Source organism: Poecilia formosa, unplaced genomic scaffold (assembly GCF_000485575.1).
Source record: "Poecilia formosa unplaced genomic scaffold, Poecilia_formosa-5.1.2 Scaffold107, whole genome shotgun sequence".
NCBI lineage: Eukaryota > Metazoa > Chordata > Actinopteri > Cyprinodontiformes > Poeciliidae > Poecilia > Poecilia formosa.
The window spans coordinates 1,577,721-1,604,528 of record NW_006800046.1 but is presented as its reverse complement, the minus strand read 5'-3'; the positions used below and the strand labels follow the sequence as shown (position 1 = coordinate 1,604,528).

The following is a 26,808-nucleotide window of genomic DNA, read 5'->3' as shown; positions in this document are numbered from 1 at the left end:
ATATATAAGGAGTAGATGCGTATGGATGTGTTAACTTAGACTGAGAAGAAAGGCTGTAACAGAATGAGAATGTCAAGACTGCCAACACTTGAACCTCCAGGTACACACAGGATTGATACCTTGGGGCAAAAAAAAAAAAAAGAAAAAAAAAAAGAAAGAAACTAAACAAACTGACACAGCCACAGAGAAACATGCTAGTTGAAATCACTGCACACAGCCTCTAAACAACACAGAGAGGAATTGGGCATTTTTAAAATATTCCTTTGAAACTCAGGAGGTTCTAACAAAGTGAATGGTTTAAAGTTGTGTGACATTCCCGCTGGTGTCCCTCATATCCACGGTGGGGGAGGAGGGAAAATTCAGGCGGAATAGTAATCGCAGCAGTGCAGGCACTTCCAGGACGCCAGCCAGGGTATTGAGCTTCACGGCACACTCTTGCCGCATGTATAAACCCAAATGTGTATGTGTTTTATCCCCTGCTGTTTCATGTGTGTGTGTGTTCAAGTTACACTGTTGGGTGATTCAGGTCCACTGGGCCAGTAGGCACCTCTGTGTCACCTTTTAAATGACCTATTGATCAGATCCATTGATTAGAATCTCAACACTTTGAGGAGTAACCCCTCTTGAGTACACTGCATTGAGTACACAGACACTTAAGCCTAATGTAAAAACAAGGGTATGTCTGGGAAAGGTCAGGGTGAAAACTGGAAATATTAAAGTTTTGGAGGCATAAGAAAAGAACAAAATCAATGCAGCACATCAAAATACGATAGAATCCGATATGCTTGCACGATTAACTTTTAATTTTCTTAATTATCTTTATGATCCAACTCTCTTTCTGCTTTTCCATTTTTAAGTTTTGACAGAGAAAAATAAACCGAATCAATATTTAATGTAGTGAACTGGCTCTGTTCAAGCATCTCTTGTTAAAACTTAAGTGTCCATGTGTGAAAATGAAAGAGCAGAAAAAGAGGCAGTGTGAAAGAGGAGATTAGATGTCAAAGGTCGGTTGGGTGAACACAGCAAACATGCTATAATAATAATGCAAGAACAAGCAGGTTAGTGCTGTAGAGATGGGAAAATCAATGCACTTGTGTCGCGTTAAAGGAAATCTATTCAAATACAGCAGAGATGGGGACTAAAGATCTGGTTTTGCTGTTATAGGGTCAAGTGGGGCTGTTAAAACTGCAATGCCTTTACTTTTAAAAGAAGCACAGAACAGAACATAAAACTACATTGTATATAGACAGAGCAACTCTATATATATATATCAGACATATATATATATATAGCTTGATTCCATTTATCTCCCGGTTCCCCTATTTGAAGTCCCGCTTTCATGGCCAGGCTTTCACCTCCTTCTGTAATTTTGCCTGGCTTATTGAATAATCGACAGCTGGAGCGTGAGAATGTGTGTCAAGGACACAGCAAAAGAAAGAGCACCGATTACTTTCCCTTTTCAATTTAGGCCCTCTTTTATTCATCTTTTATTTGTCTCCACTCCTCTTTAGCACAGTATTGATTTTCATTAAAGACTACTTTGCCTCATTAATAGGGGATAATAACTCACTGTAATTACATTATTCATAATAGATAATCATTATCTCCATGGCTGCATTTTACACTAATGATATAAGAGCTCAATAAATTCCTAACAGGAAGTTATCATGTAATGAGGTTAGTCTTGCATTCATGCATGTCTGGAATTATTTTACCATTTCATTTATAAATAAAACATAGTTCAATGTTACCAAGGCGGCAGCGGAGGACCTATTTTTTTATTTTTTGGTGACCTACCTTCGCAGCGAGGAAACGGGTGGTCCCAGTTGCGGGTGGTGCCGTGCTCACAGGTGAGGATGGAATGTCCCATCAGTTGATATCCAGGCAGACACTCGAAGGAAATGGACTGGCCCACATTATAGCCTGCGCCGACCACCACTCCATAACGGAAAGGTTCTGGATCTGGGCATTCCTGTAGCTCATATGCTGTAGCAAAAATAAGAACAAATGATATTTATTTAAATAACGGATTCTTTTACTTAAAAAATATATATATATTTTAAGGTTAAATTTTGTGATAATAATTGCAAATTATGTTTTCATTAATTGTGGAAATCTCTGCAGTGTCAGAATGAGGCAGGATGTTGGAGCGACATCTAGGCGACAAACCCAAATCTGGTCATTACATTTTTTAGCTAAAAATGTATTTTGTTAAGGTTTTTTTTTTTTTTTTTAAGTACTATGCAATAGTTTTCCATCAAGCTACAAAGGAAAACTGTAGGGCTAAAGGGTTTTTTCTTGTTTTCTGAGGAAAGAACATTTTCAATTCAGCTCTCTTCCAAAATCTCTGACAAGACTTTATACATTAAATAAATATACTCCTTTAAAAAGTAGTTCCTGTATTATCTTTGTAAACGTCGAAAGAGTACCAGTGGTGATGCTGTGTTCGGCACATGAACAAATCAGTCTAATGGCCATTTATGTAATTTTTGAACAAATTTGTAGTGCTCTACACTAATAAAGAGTTGGAAAGTGATTAACGTAAATCCCTATATCTTTCAAATACAGTATATCACAAGGTTCTAAGAGATTTCACAGAGTAGTTTTCTTTCTTTTCTTTTTTTTTACATTTCCACACTTTCCTTTTTGGCCTACATCCTAGCCAGGTAAAGTCATCACGTGCTTTTCTTCTCCTTGACTTCGTACTCTCATCTACTGCTAAGTGGCCAATGCTTTTGTAATGATCCTTCATTTTTCATTTTAGTTGCTTGAAGTACTAAAAAAAGGACGATATTGACTTAGTAGTTTTGGAGTTTGTTCTGTGACCAGTGGGTGGCTTTGGAGTCCTCTGACTTGATGAAACATACGATTGCAGATCATTTACCATATAAACAGGTTTCTCAAAATCTCAATGATTCTGTCAGTTTTAATCATAAATACAGCCTAACTAGGGCTGAACATTTATTATTTTCCCTCAAGACACCAGTGTGGGAACAAAAACACTTGATATCCACCAGTTCCAAAATCTTTGATCCCTTAAAAAATTAGACGATAAATACTCACTTTTTTTGTTCTTCTCACATAGTTAAGCTCAAATGTTTTCAGAGTACAGCAAAGATATATATATATATAAAAAGGAATAGTTCTTTTGCTACAAACATTTTAGAGAGGACTATAAATCCCAATTCATATCAAGCAGATGACACAGCATCCTAAACTCCTGTGGATTTAAGAATAGCTAGAGTTCACACACCGGCATCCAGACCATTTGTTTTTGTGTTTTATACAATGCACCCTACCTGTATTTTACATTTCCAATTCCCCATCAATGTATCATTGTTGTTCCAATCTCTTTTCCTTCTCTCTTCCCCTCAGCCAGGGGAGCTTGCAGGAGGAAAAAACCCCCACAAGAGGCACATTTTGAATTGCGCTGCTGGAGTATGATGCAGTTACTGGAGGTACTGAAGGTAAATAATTGTCACTTTTCCCCCTTCAGGATACACAAGTAGAGCAGGCAGTGAGCCTTGATGGCAGGGATATAAAAATGACTAAAGGATTTGATTTCTATGGATCGCAGCTTCCCTTTGTGGAAGATAACTCATGCAAATACTGCAGAAAGAGGGAATTTGCAAACTCAAAGCTTGATTTATATGCTAATTTGCACATAATTATGTAAATGAACAATGCCACCTTTCGATTTGCTGGCACGCTTGTTGAATCATTAAAATACAAACTTTGGTAGCCTGTTGCATGTTTAGATAAGGGCAATTTGCCTAATGGAGATATGAGGTGAAAGCTTTTAATTTACAAACAGCAATGCCTTTGTTCACCAGATCAACAGGTTTTTCTTCCGATATATATATATATAGATAAAAATGGAAAAATCAACTAAGTGTGCTTATTCCTTAATGCCAGCTTTAAGATAAACTCTTAAATAATGTCAGTTTATCTGAATGACTATAAATAAATCAGCAATGTAGCCTTGGAAAATGATGCGACTTCTCCAAAGTTTTTCATGCTTTCAACCACAAATTACAATGTATTTGGACATCAATGTGACAGACCAACACAACCTTTCCTTACCCTGATATCCCTAAATAAAATCCATGGCAAATAGTTCCTTTTAAAAGTTGATCAATTATTAGGGTTCAGTGCTCTTCTTCCTGCTAAGCTTCGAATAAGTCAAGACCACTAGCACTGCAGAATCCAAACAAAAATGAAACGTTTCGAAAACAAGAATTTTACGTCCACTTTGCAATCATGCACTTCTTTGCGTTAGTCTATCCCATAAACTCAATATTACAGCCAAGTTTGTGTTTGTAACATCTCAAAACGTGAAAAGGTTGCAGAGGTATGAATACTTTAGCATTGTAAGTGTATTCATTGATGACAGAGTGAACTTCATTATGGCTATTTTGGATTAATCATTAATCTAATAGCCCCATAGAAAGAAACAGCATGTCCATTTTGTCTAAATGTAAAGGTAAGTTGTAAGCCTCCTGACCACATATTTTTCTTCTTGCTTGGGTTCTTACCTTGATACTCGAACCTGAAACCTGGTTTGTTCTGCGAGTGGTCACTGTGGAAATAAACTGTGGTCTCGTGGGAGGTAGTGAGAAGAGGTGACGGGACGTCCTGGCCGCTGAATCGACCAATCACAGCACTGGTATCAAGAGGCCCGTTCCGTATCTCTAGGAAGTCGTGGTTGGCCTCCGTTGAGAAGTTAAGGAACTGTATGTGGGCTCCTGGGACAAATAGGGTGGAAAAATAGTTTTGATAACAAAAAATTGGAATTAGAAACTGAAACCCAGTCCTATTGCACATAATCTTTAATGTGAATGAGTTGCAGAATACGGCCACATTTCGTCTTCTGCAGGTACATAAAAAGTCAACTCGATATGCTCTGAAAGTCGCTGATGATGCTTACCATAACCGACTGGCAGGTATATTCTCCAGGTGCAATCACTGTTGCTAGGGTAGTTGCCAGGGAAACCAGGACTGAGAATCATTCCCTCCATCTCCTCCCGGATTCCACCACATTGTGCTAATGGAGTCCAGACAAAGCATTTAATCAGCATAATGCAAACAATAAACCAATTAAATAAAGAATTTTCCACATTAGTATATGAATGCATACATATACATTCCTGTGTAACACAGTGAGTTGTTTGGCAGTGTAAGTTATAATCTGTCGTGTTTTAATGATTAATTAAATTGAATGCCTTTCTCTTCATTGTATAGATTAGACTACAGGGAAATTGTTCTCTTACCCACCAGAAGAGCACCAAACACTCACACCTATCAGTGAACAAGCAATGATATTAAAGCCAATCATCTTTCTTTAATCTGAGATTAGGTCAAAGCTGCAACAAGTATCATCAAGATCTTTGAATTTCTTTTTGTTTGACCTCTTTCCTAAGACCAATATGCTTTAGGGGTTTCAGGATTCAGTTAAATCCCTCCACTGTGTCTAGAGGGCAGGTCTATGGAGACCATTCAAACACAGTTGCATAATAAATAAACAAAAGTTTAATGTCTGATTAAATAAAATAGCATCTTATTTTTAATTAAAACAGAATACTGCCCTTATGAATGAACCAACTTTTCAGAAACGAGAACATCTGTGAAAATTAATTACTTCACGGATTCTCAGCAGAAGGAATATCTTCTGCTCTCAGATCCTGCCCCGAAATTAATACATTAATTAAAAAAAAAAAAAGGATGAGAAGTGGGAATAACAGTAAAACATTCGGCCATCTCCATGGAAATGAGAGACAAGCTGCTGTGGAAAAAAGCTAAATAAATAAATAAATAAATAAAAATAAAAAAATAAGAAACAAATACAATACAGTAGATTAAGAATTAAATAGACAAAAAATGTACAGACGTCAGAGTGGGAAGGAAAAAAAAACAGGAAAATGGGGTGTGTGTGGCAGTGTTTCTCAGATAGGGGATAAGTGCAGGGTTGAACACTATCCTGTAGGAGCCAGTTGTAATCAGAAAACTGCTGATGCCTGTAAACACGATGAATCTTCCTCCTGTTTCATCCAATCAGTGTTGAGATGGAACTAATTAGGCAATAGTAGGTTGTTCCAATAAGCACAGCTCATTTGTCAAGGCTATTTCACAGGCAGAAACACCTTACAAAAGAGAGTGGGAACCTAATACATTTTCTTTCATTGAATTCACTCAATTTTCCAAGGTTAAATGCTACATTAATTTGAAAGAACAAATGCAAAAAAAAACAAAAATCAAAAGCAAAAACCAATTTCTATACCTTTTGATTGCTTTGAAAAGAAGAGGAGGAGGTGTGTGTGTGTGTGTGTGAGGAAGGCCATCTCTGGCATGTGTATGATTTTTTTTTTTTGCCAGAACACGGTGAAGGAAAGGCATAAAGTAAGAAAAAAAACCACATTAAGACATATACCAAAATCTGCCATTTAAAGGCTGACAAACCTATACCCTTGATCTTGATTAAGCAGAAAATCAAAAGCACCAAAAGAAACATGGAAAGGAAGTGATGGGGATGCGGGGTAGTAAAAGGAGAATGATGCATGAGCTAAATTTTAACGACTGTTTTACTGAAAACTGAATATTCGCCCCCGTTTTAAGTGTTTTGTAGCCTCTAAAAGGTTTTCTTTTAAAGTTGGTCTATATTTAGCTCCATACATCTTCCCAACAATCCTAACAATCTTCCCTGTTTCCACAGGAGAAGCTAAAAAATGAATGCAGGTCACATTTTTCAGATTTTCATTCAAAATACATGCATCATTTTCCTTCCACCTAACAAATACTTTTGAGTTGAGTTTGTAATTGGAAAGTAAAAGAAAAATGGAAAAAGTTAAAGGGGTTTCAAGATTTTAACAAAACACTGTATGACTCAAAATAAAGTTGAGTCTTTCAATGTTATTTCATGCCACAACGAGCGAGAAGTAGGTGAAAGCAGATTATAGAGCGACAAAAAAGCTTTACCAATACAGAGAGGAGGAGGATAGTTCCACCGTCTGACGGTTCCAGGCATGCAGGTGATGTGAGAATTCCCCTGCAAGGACAGTCCGTGTTAATACACAGAACAACAGCTGAATCAAACTGTCACTCATCGGCGGCTGTAATTATTTGAGCCAGCTTCTCTTCTCCAGATGACCATCGAAGGAGGCTACGCGACTACATCAACCAAAAGTGTTGCAAAATATTGCCGGTTCAGCTGTATTTTTGAGATGCTTAAGTATGAAAAATGTACAGACCCAATAGAACGTGGTTACGTAGAATGGGCTTAACAATTTTCTGAAATTTGCCTTTCAAAGTTCTGCAACAAAGATATAAACTGCCCCACATTGGAAATGTGTGTATAGTCGCACTAAGATCAAGTGCTTGTTACGACAAACCGAAAGGTTGAGACTTCCTACTGACTTCGGTGTCAAGTCTTTAAACTTCTGGAATATACTCGTCCTCACATCTCTTAATGGGTTACTGCAGCTGGAAGGGTTCACAGGATGTTCAGAAAATATTTAGCTTGAGGAATAATACCTTCATTTTGACTCGCTGTGCTATTTTTATCTATCAGATTTAATGATTTGTAATCAAAGGCGAGAAGAACATTTATTACAATAGAACTTCCTCAAGAAGCAGCAGAAATAAAAAAAAAAGAGTTAATAGATCTGCAGCCAATTAAACTCCTACCAGTAATTCATCATTTTTAAAACAGGATTTTAACATATAAGGTGCTTTGGAAAAACGTCCTTTTTATGCTGTGCATCATGGATGAGGTATGCAATTTCACCGTTTGGCTCATCGATGTTCCCCCTGACAGGGCTGGTGGTAAAACACCAAAATCCTGTTTTTCCTCAATATCCCAGAAAAAAAAAAGAAACGGGTTTTAAAAGGCTTGGCTTTGATGTTGGGGATAATTATTTATTCACATGTTTACCATTTATTCAGTTAAATTATTCAGTTTAGTTAAAAGTTATCTTTTCGCTTGGTTTTCAGCATTGGATGTATTTTTATTTATTTATTTTTTTGCTCCAAAAAGCTGTTTGAGGGCTCCATGCCCAGCAGTTGTTGCTATGGAAATGCAATCTACCACAACCTTCTTCCTTGCAGCTTCACTGCAAACAACTCGTGTGCATTGCCGCCACCCTGTGATACTGTCAGCATTTTGCATGTAGTCATATTTGCAGGTTGCAAACAGCTTGGTAATGTGGCAGCAATCATGCATTGAAAACCAGGTGGAGGGTTAAAACCATGCTGGTTTAGGGAAACAAAATGAACTGCACAATGCACGGATGTGAAGCAAAACTGATTTCTATATCTAATTTGGAAAAAAAGACAAAAACAATGAAAGTGCTTCAAAATTAGATCTAACAAACTAAAGTTAAAACTTTTATTTTCAAAACCACAGCTAAAGGGACCTAATCCTGCCCAATTGTGTTTCCCGGAACTTAAAGTCACGTTAGAGCCATTAAAACCGTGCTAATGATCCCTCTGTGCTCCTAAAAGAAAAACTCAGATGCACCACAAAATGGAGTCATAAACTGTTTAAAAAGCACCAAGCCAAAATGTTGAAACAGCATTAAAAAAAAAAAAAAAAAAAAAAAAAAAAAAGCTTTTCTGCTGGACTTTGAGGAAGTGACTCCAAAGACATTCTGTCTCCAGGCTTTTGCTTATGGATTAAAATGTATGTTTGGAGTCACTGGGATGCATAACACAATATCAGTCTAATCCCAGCTGTAAAAGTGAATCTTCTGGCAAACAGTGTGGCTCCTGGTTGGATTAATGACTCTAAGAGACCCACTTGCCAAAAAAGGTTTTCTTGAAGTTTTCGATTTGTTTGTGTCAAGGACATTATTCCAGAAGCTATACAGGTTTTTCACATTGATGGTGTTAAGTTTTACCAAAGTTTTAAAAGGTTATTTTTTTCCTAAAATTTCCTGTCATACATTTCCTAAAGAAAATTAAATCATTTTGCCACACAAAATATAAATATAGAAACTGGTTACAGATTTTGAGATCTAACAAGTTTGTTTTTTCACTTTTTTTCTTGGCATTATATGATCTAACGTAAAGGTGAGCCTCCTGAGGCATTGCTCAACTCGTTCTTAACCATTTTGCTTTAAAATAATAGACTCATCATAGATTACAATCAGTGTTCACACTTGAATTAATTGAGTTGATAATGACAGCCTTTTATTCTATGAAATTAAATATTTACTTGATGGCTCTTATGAAGATCAGTTTTCTTTCTTAATTGTTGAAAGACATCAAATGGAAAACTTTTAGCATAACTAAGTGTAAATTCAGTTAGCACCTTTCAAAAAGGTCAAAATGGAACAAAACCTGAAATGTATGAAAATCTTGACCAATTCTTTTGTTACATTCCTTGGACATTTTTATTTATACACTAACTGTAAAGATGTCATAAAAAAAACAAAAAAAACATCAATGTAGTTTTGAGGGTCATTTGTGACTGAACTCCATATGAAAGCAGAAGAGTTTACCTGGAGAGTGTAGCCGGGTTCACAGTGAAAAGACACCACATTATTCATCTGAAGACGCTCCCCTATCTTGATGCCATTCATGGGAACTACAGGTTCTGGGCAGCTGGTCAGAGAGACGGCTGAAGAGACCAAGAAGAAGAAGAAAACAAAGACGGAAAGAAGAACAAAAAAAAAGTCAAACAATTACGCTTCATATAAGAGATTTAAAAGGAAAAATGTGGCATCCTTAAAAAAATACGAGAAGGTATTCTTTAACACCGACTCATGCTTGATCTAAGTGGAATGGCCTTGTGTGTTTCTACTTACTTTTGTATTCCAGCCTGAATCCGGCAGCGGACACGCTGATATCGGAGAAGAAGTGAAGGTAGAGTTGGTTTGAGGTGCTGTTGAGGAGAGCGGGGACCGTTGTACCTAGGAGAGAAGATTAATAGTGGAATTCAGCAATGCAATCTCCTCCATAGGCTGGCCATGACTTACTGCATGCGTCACTGGCAAACGGCTAAAGAGACAGACTTTTTCACTTCAGTTAGTGGGATTATTTTTGCAGGAAATTTATGTGCATAACTGACTCCAAAAAAAAGCACAGATTGCCTTGCAAAAGTATGTAAATCTCAAACTTTTTCCTCATGTTTTTCAGGTTGCAAGCAAACTTTTATGCACTTTCCAGGGATTGTGGAAGACATCACAAAGTAGTGTATATACTTTGTAAAACCTGACTGGAGTATGATCTTGCCTGTTACGTAAATGGGTTTTAACCAAGCTAAAGACAAAATTCGCTTTACCTGAGAAGCTGCCCAGGAGTGTGTCAGTGTTGTCGCCTCCATCAAACACCTCCAGTGAGTCCCAGTTCTGCTCCGTGACAAAGCTGATTACTTGGATCTACGAGACCAAAGTAAATACTAGTTTAACACTAAAAAGGGTGAATAGATTCAGGGAGTAGATCAGAAATGGTATGGTTAAAAAAAAAAAAAAAAGAAAAAAAAGAAAAAGGAAGCAACTAGCAAAAGCTACAGATAAAGAATAATGAGGTTGAGACGCAATAAAAAATGTATGCGAAGAAGTTTTGGAAGTAATTTAGCTGAAAACTTTTCTAACTTTCAGACCGGGACACATGCAGCTTCTGCAACATTTTTACCATAAAACGGCAAAAAAAAAAAAATCTCACAATAAAAAAGGAATTCATCTTTTTTCCATTCCCTCTTTACTACAGGAGTGGCTAGCAAAATCACTGGGTATAAGTGCTTTAAGCACACCAGGCCTCAGACGATAATTAGACCTGTGAAAGAAATTGAATAAATCTAACAAGGGAGTGTATCTAGTTACTCTCCATTTTTTTAAGAACTACCTTGATGAGCTGTGTTAAAGTTTTAAGCACTCAATTTTCAATAAGAATTACTAAGGGTTCATTAAATGCAACATAGGTATATTAAATAAAGGCAAAATGAGCATAAAGGTACTAAAAACTGTCTTGGATGATGAAAAGTAGCCACTCTGAGGGGAAAGTGCAGGCTCGCAGCTCACAATAGTTGCCCCCAGAAGAAGGATTTAAACTTATATTTGATGGGTTCTGACTGAATTTCATGCCCACCAAAAAATTTGTGAAACTGCCCGAGCGATAGATTAGAATTGATGTTTGACATCAGCCATGCTGTGTCAGCTGCTGCAAATTTACCCTGGGACACTGGTTTAAAATGTATATTCACTCATGCAGTGTTCTCTGTGTCATCCCTCATTTTTACACTTCCTCCATGCCTTCCTTTCAGTTCGCCTCACGCACTCATTCCTCTGCCTTCTTCAGCTGCCTGTGATGGCTATGGATCGGATATGAGCCAATTAAAGGGGCTGCAGGGGCTCTGGTGCACTGGGTTCCTGGGGAGACGAGGCAGATCACAGATTGATCTTTCATTAGGGGGCCGCAGCAAATGTGCCAACAAGGCACCTCGCTCCTCTAAGTTCTCTTTTGGCTCGAGACACTCCAATCTAATGTGTTTCTGGTCGCTGGTAGAAGAGAGCAAGAGAGAGGCCAGCACAAGGAACGTGAAAAAGGAACAAGCAGGGAACAGGGAGCCATCTGCTACTGTGTGTATGAAAACAGAGTACAACCCCCGTGTGTTTAACTGGACAAAGCTTGTAGTTATGAGCATTTTTATTCATGCTGTAATTTGTGCGAAGTGTCGCCATAGTAACTCGTCTGCTCGGACTTTTGCTCGATTTAAAATCAGAGCGTCGGCGAGGTTCGCGGATAAAGCAGAATGCTAAGTGGACCTGTGGCCCGTCTCGTGTGTTTGACCTGCAAGGACACCGAGCTGAGGAGGGGGAGCTAATAGCTGAGGGACGCCACTGAGGTCATTAAGCACAAAGGCTGGAACGCGGGGCTAAAAAACTTTTCCGGCCGGCGCCTCCGCTGGGACCCGGCCCGAGTTCCAGCAAGGTTTCATCACAAACGTATCAAAAAGAATAACAATATGCAAAACCGAGTGAACTCCCAGGAAAGAGAGGCGAGGTAATTGAGGAAGCAGTGACATATAAATTCATTTCGAGTTGAGGGATCTCGAGTTTCTAGAAAATTGATCTTCAGAATTACATTTGGAGCCTGAGCAAGGTCAGTTTCTAGCCACTGTCTTATACCCAGAGAAGCTAAAGTGGTGCCCTTGATACGATGGAATATGGATTCATTAGTGACCCTTTGGAATGCCAACGGCTTGAGCCACGTGATGCAGAAGTATTTCTAAAATTTGATAAAAAAAAAAAAAAAAAAAAACACTGCTCCTCATACAACAGATCAGCAGTGCTCAAAAAATACCTGGCAAGCCCCCCAAGGAACAAAATTTTTTTTTTTTTTTCACAAACCCCATCAACCCCCTAAAACGGAATCATTAGATGCAGTTTTACCAGTTTGAGAAACAAAAAAATGTCTACATCCAATGGGCCGTCTCTGTCCGAATCGTGTGATACTCCACAATTACAGGGTTGCTTAACTGACAAAGAAAATGCAAAAAGGCCAGCGCAAAATGTTGCACACTAAGACCATTTCAGTAATTGCTCAAGATATCAAGCCCTATAACCTCATTACAAAAAAATTCTGCAAACATTTGACAACCAGTACACAGGAGCAAATTTACACCCCCCCCCACAAAAGTCCAATCTGACAGTATTGCCTGTTTTCTCTGTCTGAGTCTAATTAATATATTTTGAAGGGCAGGTTTGTTTACACAGACTTCATAATCCATTTTATTTGTTTTTGGTTTATTTATGTTGGATAATTAAAGTGTCTTCCAGTTCCAATTTTAAATGTTCTTTAGAAATTAGTATTGATCTTTGAGAGGGTGTACTTGCATTAATATGCCATTATTATTATATAATTTAACAAAACAACAATTTTACCATTTATCGCAATCATTTCTAGGATGGTATATTGTCCAGCAAAATGTGTTATTGCGACAGGTTTACGTGTTACTTTATATAAAGATTCACACTCTCTTATCAGCAAGCCTCAAAGATGTGCATTCAATTCTCTGTTGAAAATATGAAGGGCTTACTTCAAAGGGCTTATTTTCGATATCATATGTAAAAGTCAAACAAACGCAGATTTGTATATACCGTTACATATTTTGTGCTGCCAGAAATCGGCACATTCCATCCATGTGTGACAATCCTAACGTCCAGGAGAGGTGTGAGAACACTGAGCAAATAAATCGACAAACAAACCTGGATCCCTGATCCTTCAGGAACAGTAATCTTCCACACACAGTTCAGGCTGTTGAGGTAAGGTTCAGGGTAGCCTGGAGATAAGATGGTGCCAGTCCGATGGGTCAGATTACCTCCGCATGGAACTGCAGCAAGAAAAGGAGCAATTTTTATTAGCTTAAAAGATGGAAGAAGCAGCATAGCTGAATATTGCAATGGTAATATGATTTTTCAGCTACCGCTGTGCTAAAAACACTCTGTTTAATCGGCCTTTCACTTTGTGTTTTGAACATCAGAATTATGATGCATGTCTCGCATCAATGACGTAAATGTCGGATAAAATGCATCACAGTCGATCAGACTGCAGACACTTTGAAAAGTATCGCATATGTCTCTTCTTTAATGCCATGTACTGTAGTGGCATTGAAGATCAGACTTCTTTTGGTGTGAAAAGATAATTGGGTTGTTCAGATTGTAGACAAACACTTCGATATAGATTACATTAGGGTAAAAAAAAAAAAAAGAAACCTGTGTACTGTTTATTCCATTTCACAGCAAAACAAACAGTGTGGGTTTTAACATACGTTGTATAATCCCAACAAAATGCATGGAAATTTGTGGATGTAATATGTAATGTTCAAGTGCTATGGAAGATTTTTCAGTGCGCTATATTTTTGAGACCTGTACTACAAACTGTTTAGATAAAGTTTATGATGAACAAGCCTTGCAGGGTACATCCTTTAATTCCCCAATCATGACAACAAGAAAAAGTTGCGCCAAACACCTCTCCTGCCGACTGTCATCTATATTCATCAGATGAGTCTTTCCTGCCTTTTGTGCCAAATTCACATCTGGTGACAACATCTGCTTGTGTTACGTCCTGTGTGTGTGAAGACCATGTGTTATTGTCAATACTGTCCATGTTGTCATGTCTGTTTCTATCGGTGTGTATTTTTGACCCCGAACATGGCCTGCACCTGTGTGCCTCACGGCTAAATCTCTCCGCATCAGTGCAGGTGATGGCCTGCAGCTGACAGCTGTGAGGAGACAGGGCTTTAACTCTTAGGGTGTCACATGAGAAGCAGACACAGAGCAAACAAGGGAAAGCTGGTTCTGGTTAGCAAACAAGCTAATTAGTGAAACTGAAAGGAAGTGGAAAAAGCTGCAAAAAAACCCCCCCAACAAAACAAAACCACACAGACTGCTAAAAATAGTTTAATTGTAAGCCGTAAGTGTTTGATTTTAGCATTGATTTCCTACCGATGCAGCTGGGTATGGAGCTGTTCCACTGTGCCAGGGCATTGGGGACTGTTAAGCATTCAATGGCACTCGATCCCTCCAGGATGTAGCCAGGGCTGCACTCAAAGCGGACCACCGCGCCAACGGCAAAGTTGTTGCCCATGCGCCGACCGTTCCGTGGCTCAGGGACTGAACTGCATTGGGTGGCGCTGGTCCTTGGCACCGCTATGAATGGGGGAAAAAATAAAGAGTTTGCATGGGTTTTAATAAGTTACTTTTGATAAACAAGAACTCACTGCTTATAAAGTAAGTTAATACTTAGTATGATCCAAAAAGTGATACAAAAACAGTTTCACCTTGTCTTGGCAGGCCATCATTTCATTTACAATATAAATGCAAGACTAAATTATTTATTCATTAAACTTTCTCAAGCGCTGACTTTGCCTTTGGATAGCTGTGGTAAATGTCACTACTGCTACAGTACATTGTTTAAGGAAAACAATAACAGAAAATAGAAATCCCTCTACACTGTAACCCCACCCCTCCGCCCCCCTGTAGTCACCACAAGTAACTAAAACAATGGCTGAAGTTAATTAATTCAGTCAAAAATTCAAAAGTCTCTCAATACAGGAGGAGGCCTGTGTGTGCCAGTGGGCTCTGCACTTACCCTGGTAGACCAGATGGAATCCTCTGGAGCTGGATTGGCCTTTGGCTGTAAAGCGGATCAGGATTTGATTGGAGGTCGCTAATGGCAACGACTCACCTGAGAGAGAAGGCAGGTTTTAAGCAAAGGGCAACCTTGAGGGCTCCGTTTCAATGGGTGCATATTGTCAAAAGATTTCAAGGTAATATTTTGTCGTTTGCTGCTATGTGTTGATGCTGATGAGTCATGCAAGTAGAAAGAAAAATATATTTTTTCATTTGCCGACTTTGAGACTGCAGTTATTGTAAGCTCAGTAAAATTTGCTGCTGCTGCGAAAGGCTTTTATTAAAAAAAAATAAAAATAGGGACTAACTTTTCAGTAATAAGTAGCATGATGGTACCTGGTAGAGATTTCACAATATAATTCTACATGAAAATCCCCCAATATTTTACATCAAAGGGAAATTAGTCCCTTTTATCTAGTTGTTGCTAGTAGGTGCATTTGACTGGTGGAGTAATCCCAAGCTTTTATTATAAGCCCCACATATAAAAGTGAGTAATTTAAGCATAAGATGGTTGTATCCATGCATCCAGCAGCATTTTGGAAAGCCTATGGAAAAAATATATATAAACAAGATGAAGATGGTTTGTAAATACAGAAAAAAAAGTTTATTTGGTTAAATGTAGATGCTAACAAAACTAAAATTGGTTTCCATTTCAGGCTGCACTTCAACAGATCATTTAAATTAACGAACTGCATTTAATCATCTCTAGTCTAATTGAAGAAAAATAAAGAAATCGATCACTTTGAGTTTAAGACACCTTTGTTTTACTTGAAGATACACAAAAGATTTATGTTTTTAAACTTTTCTGGCATTGTGAAGACTTTAGAAATAGTCAAATATATATATATATTAAAAAACTACAATGTACAATATGTACAAGTCAGATCTGGACTGGAGTAATTTACACAGTAGATTATTTAAAACAGTTCAAAAAGAAAGCAACTAAATCAACTGAGAACATAATTAAACTATTGTTAGAATATATATATAAAAAAAAAACAATTCAGCTAAACCGAAGCTAGTCTCATTCTTGTGAAGCCCATATTTTAAATTGTCTCGTCTTATTACCTGTATGTATTGCTACACATTCCACAAGGTGAAGCAGCTACATCGTATTTTTATACCGAGCAAATTATTTATAAGAGGGAATTATTAATAGACACACAGGAGTGAAGCTCACACTTTCAGCATTCTTAGACATAATGGCCTGCAGGGCCTTATTGAATACAACAAAGATTTGTATTTCTTGTTTCTTAATGTTCAGTTGTCCATTTTAGCATCCTTCCTTCTTTTTTTTTTTTTTTCCCAGTAAAGCAGCTTGAGGTTCCTCATATGTGAATAGGGCTTCACAAGTATGGGAGATTCTTACATCGCCTAATATCATGATATTACTTAGACTTACAGTCAAATCTACAACTAATCGTGGCTTGGAGCTAGGAAGTTGGAGCCTACGCCTCCCTCTGTGTCCTCCTCTAGTAAGGTCAAACTGATTTGGCTTATTTTCTTTGTCTTTGTTGACAATATCTCCTAATGAGCAGGTCATTACTGACGTGTCTGCATTGATTAGGAACAGTGTGGCAGGTGCTCAAGATGTGGCTGGAAGGACTACATCCCTTGTTGGCTGTAATTCACTGCCATGTAATCAAGATCACGGTTGATTTTCTTTTTTTTTTACCTGCTGCTTGCGGCCCTCCACAATCAAGCACCTTCTTATGTTAACTGCAGATTGCAGAGGCAAAAATCAAGGGCCCCCTGACCAGGACTGATGAGATTTTTAAGGATATAAAAAGTCAAATAAATAACTTTGAATAAATTTCCTTTTCACAAAACACCACAATTTAGTGTGCAATTGTTAAAAATCCGAGCAACCAATTAGCTCATTTCTACTCAGAAAGTAAAAATGAGCATTTAGATGAAGCTCTTGTTTGTACAGTTTACCAAGAAAAAAACACACGTGCAAATGCAGAATTAAAATTCAGCCCTCATTAAATTAATCTCAGCCGAAATATCTGACATGAAAAAGACAAATACTGTACATAAGCCACATAGCAGACCAAACCAGCGTAAGCATTGAATCTAGAATAACTACAGAGATCCAGACCTCAAGAGGTGGAATCTGACATAACTGTTTGAAGGAAACTCCTCACAGTTGGTCTCCATGAATGAGTTTTGTTGAAAGAAATCTGTTAAAGTGCTATTTGTATGTTTCTACAGAGCAAACATGTGAAAGAAGATACTCTAGCGAGACAAACAAAACAGTTTGAAATGTAGAACACTATCTGTAGAGACCAATTATGCTGCCCGTCTCCTTGAACACACCATCCCCATGGCGAAATGTGATAATGACAGCATCATGCTGAGGGGCAGCTTGTCCTTGGCGGAAACAGGCAAACTACAGTACTCTGAGCTGATGGTACTAAAGACAAAGGCAGCACAATTCTGGAAGAAAGTGTGTTAAAAGCCAAGGGGAAAAGAAAAAACAACAACAACCCCCCCACCACATCCCCCCCAAAAAACAAGACTGAACCAGAGGTTCACATTCCAGGAGAAATGCAACCATAAAGATACTTTAGATGAAAGTAGGGCTGTAGCAATATGGTGTAGAAATAAAATTATACATTTTTTCATACCGAGTTCTTTTTCTTTTCATTCAAACAAAAAATTATTTAAATTATTCCCTCAGGGAGTTGAACTGAATTCAAAGTCCAGCTGTGAAACATGCTCGTAAAAAAAGACGGCAAGTCTGGGGTGGGCCGGCATCATACTGAGCTATGGAAGCCCACAAAGCATATTGGTGGAAACATAAAAACAAAACAAAAACAAACAAAAACAACAACTTCATTTTCAAAAAATGTAATAGTCTTAACAGCAAATTCAGTTAATTGATCATTTATTTATTGCCTGGCCTTAGATCAAAGCACATTCATATGCAAAGTCCAGACCCAAGTCTGGTTGAGTATTTGTCAAGACTTGAAAATTGCTGTTCACCAGATACTCACTGTCCAGTGCAGCAGCTCTGGTGACACTTCAGAACTAAGAATTGGTAGAAATGTGCAACGTTGAGAGAGCTACCTCAAAAGACATCAACTTGTTACTGCCGCAAAATATTTTCCTGAGTTTCAAAGCCATGCGTGTTCGTCCTTTCCAGCGATGGACTATTTTGTGCTGTTGTGAATAGATTAAAAAGTCCCTGGCATATTAATACTTTCGTAAGACGCTGTATGAGTGCACGACAACAAAAAAGATTTATCACTGTAAACAATGACATAGGAAGAAAATATGTTTTTAATGTATACGTTGAAGTGACTTTTTGAATCCTCATTAGCTTCCCCTGTAATTACACACAAAAATCCCCTCATTGTTGTCAGTCAACACATTCCCCCCACCCCCAAAACATGATATGAAGTGTGGGCACCTCAGTCTCTGCTTCTCTTTCTTACTCTGTTTGAGCTGCCAACTGGCTCTCTGCAGTGAATCTCATTACTCTATGTCTGCTTGCTGTCACACTCTAGTGGGAGGTAGACGCGGTTAACCCCAGAGGCAGCATCTGTGTGTGAACTAGTGAGTCTATATTTTGTGCAAAAGTTTCGCTCAGTTTTTTGGTGTCGTTTCTGAAAATTTAAATGCAGTGGGTCCGAATTTCAAATACCTAATAATGAATCATCATTGTTACTGCTCCGCTTTCACTACAGGACTGCTGAGGCATGCTGGGTGGTTTATTAGAAGAAGTACTTCAAACAAGGCTATACTTGGGTTGGCGTTTCATAATTTGCCCTGAGTGGCAGGTATTCATCCACGCGCACCAAAGGCATGTCAGCATGAAACTGATCTGACCGGCGGCAACTTTCCAGATCTGAACCAGTTTGCAACGAAGCGATTTTCTGCTCTGGTATATGGAAGGACTGACAAGGACAGATTTGACTTTGTCTGGAATTCGGCGATCAAAATTCAGAGGCAGTTGATTCAGATACGAGCATCATGAAAAATAATGTGAAAAAATTACTGCTCCAGCTGTTGCATCAATTCAATCAGCTTTAGAGAGAGAAGAAGAAGAAGAAAAAAAAAAAAGATGAAGCCCTGTGGGAGCTACAGCAAGCAGATTTTACATTTTCTGGAAACAAAGTTCTGAATTTATTTAGCAGCATGCTACCAGTAAAACAGAGGCAGAAAAATGCAATATAACTGGTCAAACTTTAATAGACTCCTCAGTCCCTCGTGTTAGATGACCATGAGGGTGGAAATTGCCTTTTTTTTCCAATGAGTTTGAAAATTTGCATTTAGATAAGTCTTCTTGATTTCTTTATTCAGTGCTTTCATCCAATCTTGCCTACATGCTGTCACCTTCTTCTAATTCCCACCTTTTATTGTTCATTTATTCTTCTTTGCCTTTTCTTCTTTTATTCTGTTTGTCCCCAATAATTCACAATCATTGCCTTTTCTTCTCAAAGATTGCCTTTCCTAGGCATCTGAGAGTGAGTAACATATTGCTGAATGCATTAGTCTGACTAATTTAATGTAATGTGCTTTCTAAGGTTAACTAATAACAGTGAATTGGCTTGTGTTTTGATTACTGTAATTTTCTCAGCCTGACAAATAACACATAACCATTCAGTAAAAAAAATAAAAAAAATAAAAAAAAATGAAGTGAAATATTAACTGCGCTCAATTACACATTTTAGAAATTGACAGAAAGTGGGATTGGATTTGAAAGATTGTAGATCTGCGTAATTCTATGCTTTGCTTTCTGCACACCTGTTTGGTAGGTACAGATAGAGAATATCGGTTTATAGACACCTTAATGACAGTTACAAAGCAGCATAGTGCAACACAGATGTTTCTCTTTCTTAAGTACATCAGGTCTGCCATGTTTGGTTGGATAACTCAGTGAACCCGTCACCCAAAGTACTTAGTTATTACAGCATCTTGTTTACTGAACTGCAAATTGACTTTTCTAAGGCTGTGTTACACTCAAACCAAAATATTTGTATCCCTAAGGTTAGCGAGCCGAACTGAACAAGAACAGTTTCTCAAAGTAAAAATTGGAATCAAATGACTCTGAAGTTGAGATATAAAATATTGTATTTTGAATGACAATGTATATTCATACACATTTTTAATAAACCTAGATAAAACATACGTTCTTGGCTGCAAAGCCATCATTAAATTATAGTACGTACTTTATTGATTGTCTTGTTGATACAGAAAGTAAGCATGGATGTGTCAATGCTGCATGTTCAACAAAGTGCCTACATGTAGGTACGTTATGATGTAAAACGTCAATGCATTTTTTGTGGTAGCCCAACACAAAATTGTGAAGTTGAAGGAAACTGATGCTCGTTTCTTTTGTCTGACATAAAACTCAAGTTTTAAGGCAAGGTTATATAGATAAACAATATCACAGGCTTTAAACATTTCATGGAACATGATTCCATCCATCTATTGATCCATCCATCCATCCCTGCCTGTCTGTGAAGGGTAAAGTCTGTCTCCTTATCTAATGACAGGCTGGTTAAAAAAAAAGGAGGCCCATGGTATTCTGCAGGTATTAATAATATGGGCTTAATAATACACACAAAAGAAAAAACAAAAACATTTTTGAAATGAATCCATAAAAGTCACATTTGAACAATAAATGTGAAAGAAGCTAATCTGCTCTGATAACATGTAACTTTCTGGCACACAGAAAAGCCTAGCTGTGCTTGGAAACCTAACACTAGTCATGACTCAGATCACATTAACTCCATGCTAAAACATGTTGGTCATAGCAACATGCTATACATTTTTTTTGTCTTAAAGAAAAGGAAGATGGTCAGAGTTGAGGATAAATGACACCAAATACAGGACAAGATGAGCAAAACCTGTTAATGGCTGCAGAATACTTGACAGAGGGAGATATGCTCAACTATGAGCAGAAAATGACTTGAAGCAAATATTCAGAAATACATATTCATGGATTATAATTCAAACATATTTATGCATTGTAATAACCTGGCAAAATTCAAACTTAAATTCAACTGAAAATTTCTGGCAAAAGTGAAAAGAAATTGCTGCAGTAACTATTCACCCAGTGAAACCGCTTGAACTAGCAAAACTATTCCATCTCTCGATAAACTAATGTTAACAAACCTCACAAGATTTGACAACAAAATGTACAAGTCAGTACAGCTGAATGAAAAGGCATTACATTTTCAAATTTTTGTTTTGAAAAAAGAAATGAATGATTTTCCTTCACATTACACTATTCTTCACCACTTTGAAGAAGTGGAGCAGACGGATAGATGTATGGCTCAGAAGGCAAAGTGGCTCTTTGTAAGGCCACTTTGTCTTACAAAGCTCCCAACAAGAAACCTGACAAAAAGTAGCCACAACATTTTGGATGTGCAAAGGTGCTGAACCTTTGGACATGATGTCCCGCTTTTCAGACAGCGGCGCACTTAACCATGACGAATGTCAAAGCCAGCTATTTTCAACTTTAACTTTTATGAATTAGATAGACTTGAATAAGCAGAAGTCATAGTTATATTAGCAAGAACAACTCGGGATAACAATCACACTCGCTTCATTCAATTTTGCCATACCTCAAACGTCCAGTGTCATTCATGCACCTCAATGTGATTAGGTGACGTAGTTCAATACAGATCACTATAAAAATGCATGTACAATACCTGTGTGCGCTCCAGAAAGTGAGCTGAGAACCCGGGAATGTTGTGTTGGTCCATCATAAACCTCCACTATGTCATTCAGAGCAGTCTGGAAGAAGGCGAACTGGCTGAACACCACTGGGAAAGAGACGCAGACAGAGCAAGGAACAAAAGATGAAAAATGAACCGAAAGCGCTGCCTGCAAGAGTCACAGAAAATGCTCTTCAGTTTATTTAAGATGACTAAAGACTCATAAAAATAGTGCTCTGCTTTATCCAGATTTTTTAAAAAGAAGAGGGTTATCAACAGCAATTTCAGTCAAGATTATGCTGACAGTTATGATAACAAAAACCAAAAACCGACATTACAAGGGGGATCAGGAAACCTGTCTGGGCTTGATGGCCTGTCAGTACGCAGGGATTTACAGAGACAGGCAATCTGTCAAATGATGTGGAGCTAAAACTCCACTACAGAGCTTTCATCGTCTTAACCAAGATGTAAAACCGGTTTTCCTTTAAGAAAAGTCAGGCTTTTTATAGTCAATCATCTAGTTTTTTATAAAAGGAGCTGGTTAAAGAGGAGGACGAATAAGAGAGAAATACTCAACAGAGGCAGTATGGATAATGGTTACCTACTTTTTGATGGTCCCCTACAGTCTTCTATTTTCAACAGGACCCAGCATTGGGAATTTTCTCCCAATTTTAAATATGTTCTTGCACATTTCTATCATCATTGTCAATAAGGTAAAACCATTGGTCACAGTGATACCCACCCAGCCATCCGCACTGGGTAAAATACCCTATTATTAGCCTGGCGCATGAGCCTAATGAGAAGCTGGAAGAATGAAGAAAAAAAGCTTTTGCTTTTCTGCACGACAAAGTGAGCTGCCTTGGGCTTTGCCGTCATTATCCAGGAAAATGCAAATGTGAATTTTAATCATTTCAATTTTATTTTATTTTTTTTCTTTCTCACTGTGACCTCAGTCAGTGAAATACGCAGATGATTGGGTTCAAGAGAGGTGCATAAAGGCTTCAACAGTCAGAAGACAGGGGTGAAATAAACCCAAAGTCAAACACAAGCTGATGCTTTTTTTTTGTGGGGGTAATTTAACCATGACAGGAGCTTTTCCCAGAAGAGACCTGATGCTGATAACTCATTAAAAAAAGCCTGTGGTTGGAGGAAAAGTAGAGATAAAAACCGAGCAAGAGCAAACAGTCTGCTTGAGAATGTGATGCAGAGAGACATCCTGGGCAAGTAAGCGAAGGCCATTTTGAATTGATTCATTTGAGCTGTATTCAGCATTGTTTTGCCTTCCAAATAATTTGATGCTTGTGTAGTATCTGATAAGACACTGGAGGGAAAAGATGACCTTTAAGATGGAAGTGCCAAAAAAAAGGAGTGTAACTCAAGAAAATATGAAGCTTTCAGGCGGCAATTATATATATTTTTTGTCTGTGCTTGTGTGTAGGCGTGTTTTTGATAAACACGGTGAATAAGTAGTGTGCTTCATAATGAAGCACACTACTTATTCTACCGATGTACTGTGAAAGAAAAAAAAAAAAAGAAAAGAAAGAAATGTAAGTCCTGTGGAAATGCTTCTGTCAGTCACTGTGTGATTTTACTTTTGAGTAGAATAAAGTAGGATACATGCTTTCAACAAAGCTCTCAGGAGTAGCAGCTTGATTAGAGGTGAAAAAGCAGCGACTGTGTGAGCTTTTAACAGTTTAACACCAGATTGCTTTCGTGTGCCTTTCCTGTCACTGAGAATATTCAGATACCGAGGAAAGAAAAAAAAAAAAAGCTTCCCTCTGTTTTTTCCAGTAGTAAGAAAATAACAGTTCAGTAAGGAAGAAGAATATAGTTTCTGTTTGATCACAGCTTCTTGGGGGGATTGCTGAATGATTTTATTATAAACAAACACAAATAACCCACTTTACAGACTCCCACACAAAAACAACAACAACAAAAAAAAAACAAAAAAAAACAAAAAAACATGGCTTACCATAATCCTTGGGCACGACTACAGAGTACAAACAGGTTCGAGAACTGGTATAGTTGCCAGGGAAACCGGGGGACAAGACTACTCCCTCTAATCCGGAGTACTGTCCACCACATGGCGCTGCAGAGAAACATAGGGATCAAACATGAAGAGGGACCATAAAGTGGGAGCAGGCAGACATAAAAGGAAGGTCTAACGGTAACAGGGGAAGGTTCCATTTCTACTCCTCTCCATCCTCTCTGTTCCATCATTCCTAAATTACTTTTCTTGTGTGATTGGGGTTTGGATGGAAGATGTCCCTGGTGGTTGCCACAGTGAAATTGCCATGTTTTCCAAGTGTCCATCTGGGTTAGCCTGGGTGTGATGAGGCCAGAGCCTCCTCTCCAAGTCAAAGCCCCTGAAAATGCTCTGTGCGAGCTTGGATATTTGTAGGGCTGCTGTCCAGAGGTATCTAAATAAATGTGAAGATCACTTAAAGGTCAATTTACTTCCGCAATAACACTCATATGATAAATAGAATTTTCCCTCCAAGTGCAAATGTCTAGAGTGTCGCTAGAAATCGTGAAAGCCAGATTGCGGCGCACTTCTAACAGGTTTGGCTTTGTTGTGTTGGTAAACTCCATGCTCTCTGCTGCTGCTACTGTTACCGTTGTTTTTTACTGTGTTGTTTCTTCTTAAAACGTGAAAGCAGTTTGAGAAAATGCAATGCTTCTGTGCACAGCATCCCCCACCACATAGCTCTGTATTAAAACAGTGATGTTGATTTTTTTTTTATTTTATTTTATTTTATTTTATTTTGGAGTGTGAGCCAAAACGCCTATGAACTACTCTCTACAAGCCCAGAAAGATTGAAATGAGTTCTTCCACTTATTCTCGGCAGCTCGTATGGGATGCCAGTAATGCCCAAGTGTTTTTTGTGGTTCTATCGGATTTTGCGCTCAATGCAGAATCCTCTAGGATGAACAACACAGCAGGTTTACTCCACATATGTAATAGTGGAGTTTCTTTGTCTGTATTGTGGCTAAAATATGCTCTGAACCTTTAATTCAATTCAGTTAAAAAAAGTATTGTGTTAATCCCAGAAGGAAATTAAACATGTCCATATTTTTCTCAGTTCACATTTTTCTAAAGAGGAAATTTAAAGCAGATATGGGTAAGAAAAACATAAAATAAAAATGATGCTCTCCATAAAACACTCAACATTTTTTTTAAAAACAGAGTTAATGACTATTATGCTGAAAATAACTGGTTACGAGTGCTTCCCAATATTCAATATGTGTTCTCAAATATATATTTTCAACATACAAACTGCCTCGTCGAATCACATAAATTTGTATTCATGGATTCAACTTTTTTACATAATATTCAAATTTTATGACAAAATTAATTCAGGGCTTTCATTAACTGTAAGCCATAACCATTAAAGCTAACCGAGATAAACAGACAGATAAAGATATCTCACTCTGAGGAAAAGACCGACACAAGTGACTTTAGTATCAAGCCTTATGATTTTGTTTAGCAACCGTTTCTCAATTAAAAACAGGATGTAGAACTTTCTGAGTTGAATTATAGCCATCCAGTCATATTTGAATGTCCCTGGATGTCAGTGGATTTGTGTGACTGAACTGGATTGTACAGCCAGTACAAGTGTGTAGCAAGCGTTCCACCCGACACGCCGAGTCTGAAGCAGGTTCTGTGCTGTCAAGGTATCTTTTACCAGCTTTCCAGGGGTTCATGCATTGCGTGCGGTAGCTGTGTCAAAGGAGTATCAGAGAGTGACGCAGTTCCCTCTGAGTGTAAGGGGAAGATATGCAAAGCAGGCTGCTCTCTTCTGAAACTTCAGAATAAATCAAAACTACACTTGCATATTTTCACAAAACCCACACAGCTCGGCAAATATGTACCTGCGGGACATATCTCAGTAGAAACGCAACACATGATGATTTAGCCATATGAATGTTTACGTGCGATAAACCTATAAGCGCGAGGCATGGTTTGTGCTCTGAACAATCAACTCCAGATGTCAGTGTTTACCCATGCAGATGGGTTTGGGCTTGTTCCAGCTCGGCTTGCCGTCTCCCCCCATGATGCAAGTGAGCGTCGGGTCTCCCTCCAGCGTGTAGCCGCTGTCGCAGTGGTAGGTGACAGTGGAGCCCAGCTTGAGATCGGTGCCCACCCGTGTCCCGTTACGAACCAGGCCAGGTTCGAAGCAAGATTCCCTGGGGTTTTCTGTGGCGAGAAGAAACAGAGAGGAAACTCTGTGACAGATGGAAGCACGTGGTTTTCAATAATGATTTTTTTTTTTTTTTTTGCTGCACTAGATATGCTGGAATAGAAAATGTTATGCGCCCGAGGGTTTTTATACACTTGGTTTTCCAACTCCTTTTCTTTATGGCTGTTTTTTTTTTTTTCCTCCCCTGTTTTCCCAGTTTTCTGCAACTCTGTGCTCTGTCCAGCTTTCAGTAAATATATCTCAATGACTGCCACTTTTTCTCCAGCCATTGACACTAGCCTCTCATCTGTGGCTACTAGGGTATGTATGGTTGTGAAAACAGACAGGCAGCTGATTGAAAGTGGCATGGCTCTGGCCCAAGGTCTGCTGACTGTACACAACCGCTTCTCAAACAACATTTCTCTGTGCTCTTAACTTGAGAAGACAATGCACATACGCAAGCTTTCTTTATCAAACGCGCGCAAATACACGCCCTGCCCTGCCAAAGCTCCCTCTCACACGCTCTGCATTTAACCACATATCAATCACCAACCCTGAGGTCGTAAGATAGATGTCTTGCTTAATTTAGCAGCACATTGTTCTAGGTGCAAAATGTGCATGTGAGATGCAGCCTGTCAATTTGGCACACTTCACACCCTTTCAGCTAAGATAAACATAGGAAAGATGCCTGAAGCCATTTAGTTCACTCCTAAGCACAGCAGATTCGGTTCTCAGAGCAAACTTTAATATTTGATGACTTGACACACAAAAGAGAAGGTGGGTCAAAAGTTTTTCAATTGTCAGGGGAAAATAAATAAATAAATAAAT

At 38.3% G+C, this 26,808-nt stretch overlaps 1 protein-coding gene across 1 annotated transcript in view; it reads right to left on the bottom strand.

Annotated features, from left to right (window-relative positions):
- The window catches only part of csmd2 (CUB and Sushi multiple domains 2), a 240,351-nt gene that overhangs the window by 41,578 nt on the left and 171,965 nt on the right, over nt 1–26,808 (bottom strand). Inside the window, exons 31-43 of the mRNA XM_016675164.1 lie at nt 25,803–25,997; nt 23,772–23,888; nt 21,794–21,907; nt 15,088–15,183; nt 14,442–14,645; nt 13,203–13,327; nt 10,277–10,373; nt 9,801–9,905; nt 9,495–9,613; nt 6,973–7,042; nt 4,928–5,044; nt 4,536–4,745; nt 1,798–1,986 (exon numbers count right to left, since the gene is read on the bottom strand). Coding sequence (XP_016530650.1) covers nt 1,798–1,986; nt 4,536–4,745; nt 4,928–5,044; nt 6,973–7,042; nt 9,495–9,613; nt 9,801–9,905; nt 10,277–10,373; nt 13,203–13,327; nt 14,442–14,645; nt 15,088–15,183; nt 21,794–21,907; nt 23,772–23,888; nt 25,803–25,997 — 1,758 coding nt within the window. The remainder of the gene's footprint in view (nt 1–1,797; nt 1,987–4,535; nt 4,746–4,927; nt 5,045–6,972; nt 7,043–9,494; nt 9,614–9,800; nt 9,906–10,276; nt 10,374–13,202; nt 13,328–14,441; nt 14,646–15,087; nt 15,184–21,793; nt 21,908–23,771; nt 23,889–25,802; nt 25,998–26,808) is intronic.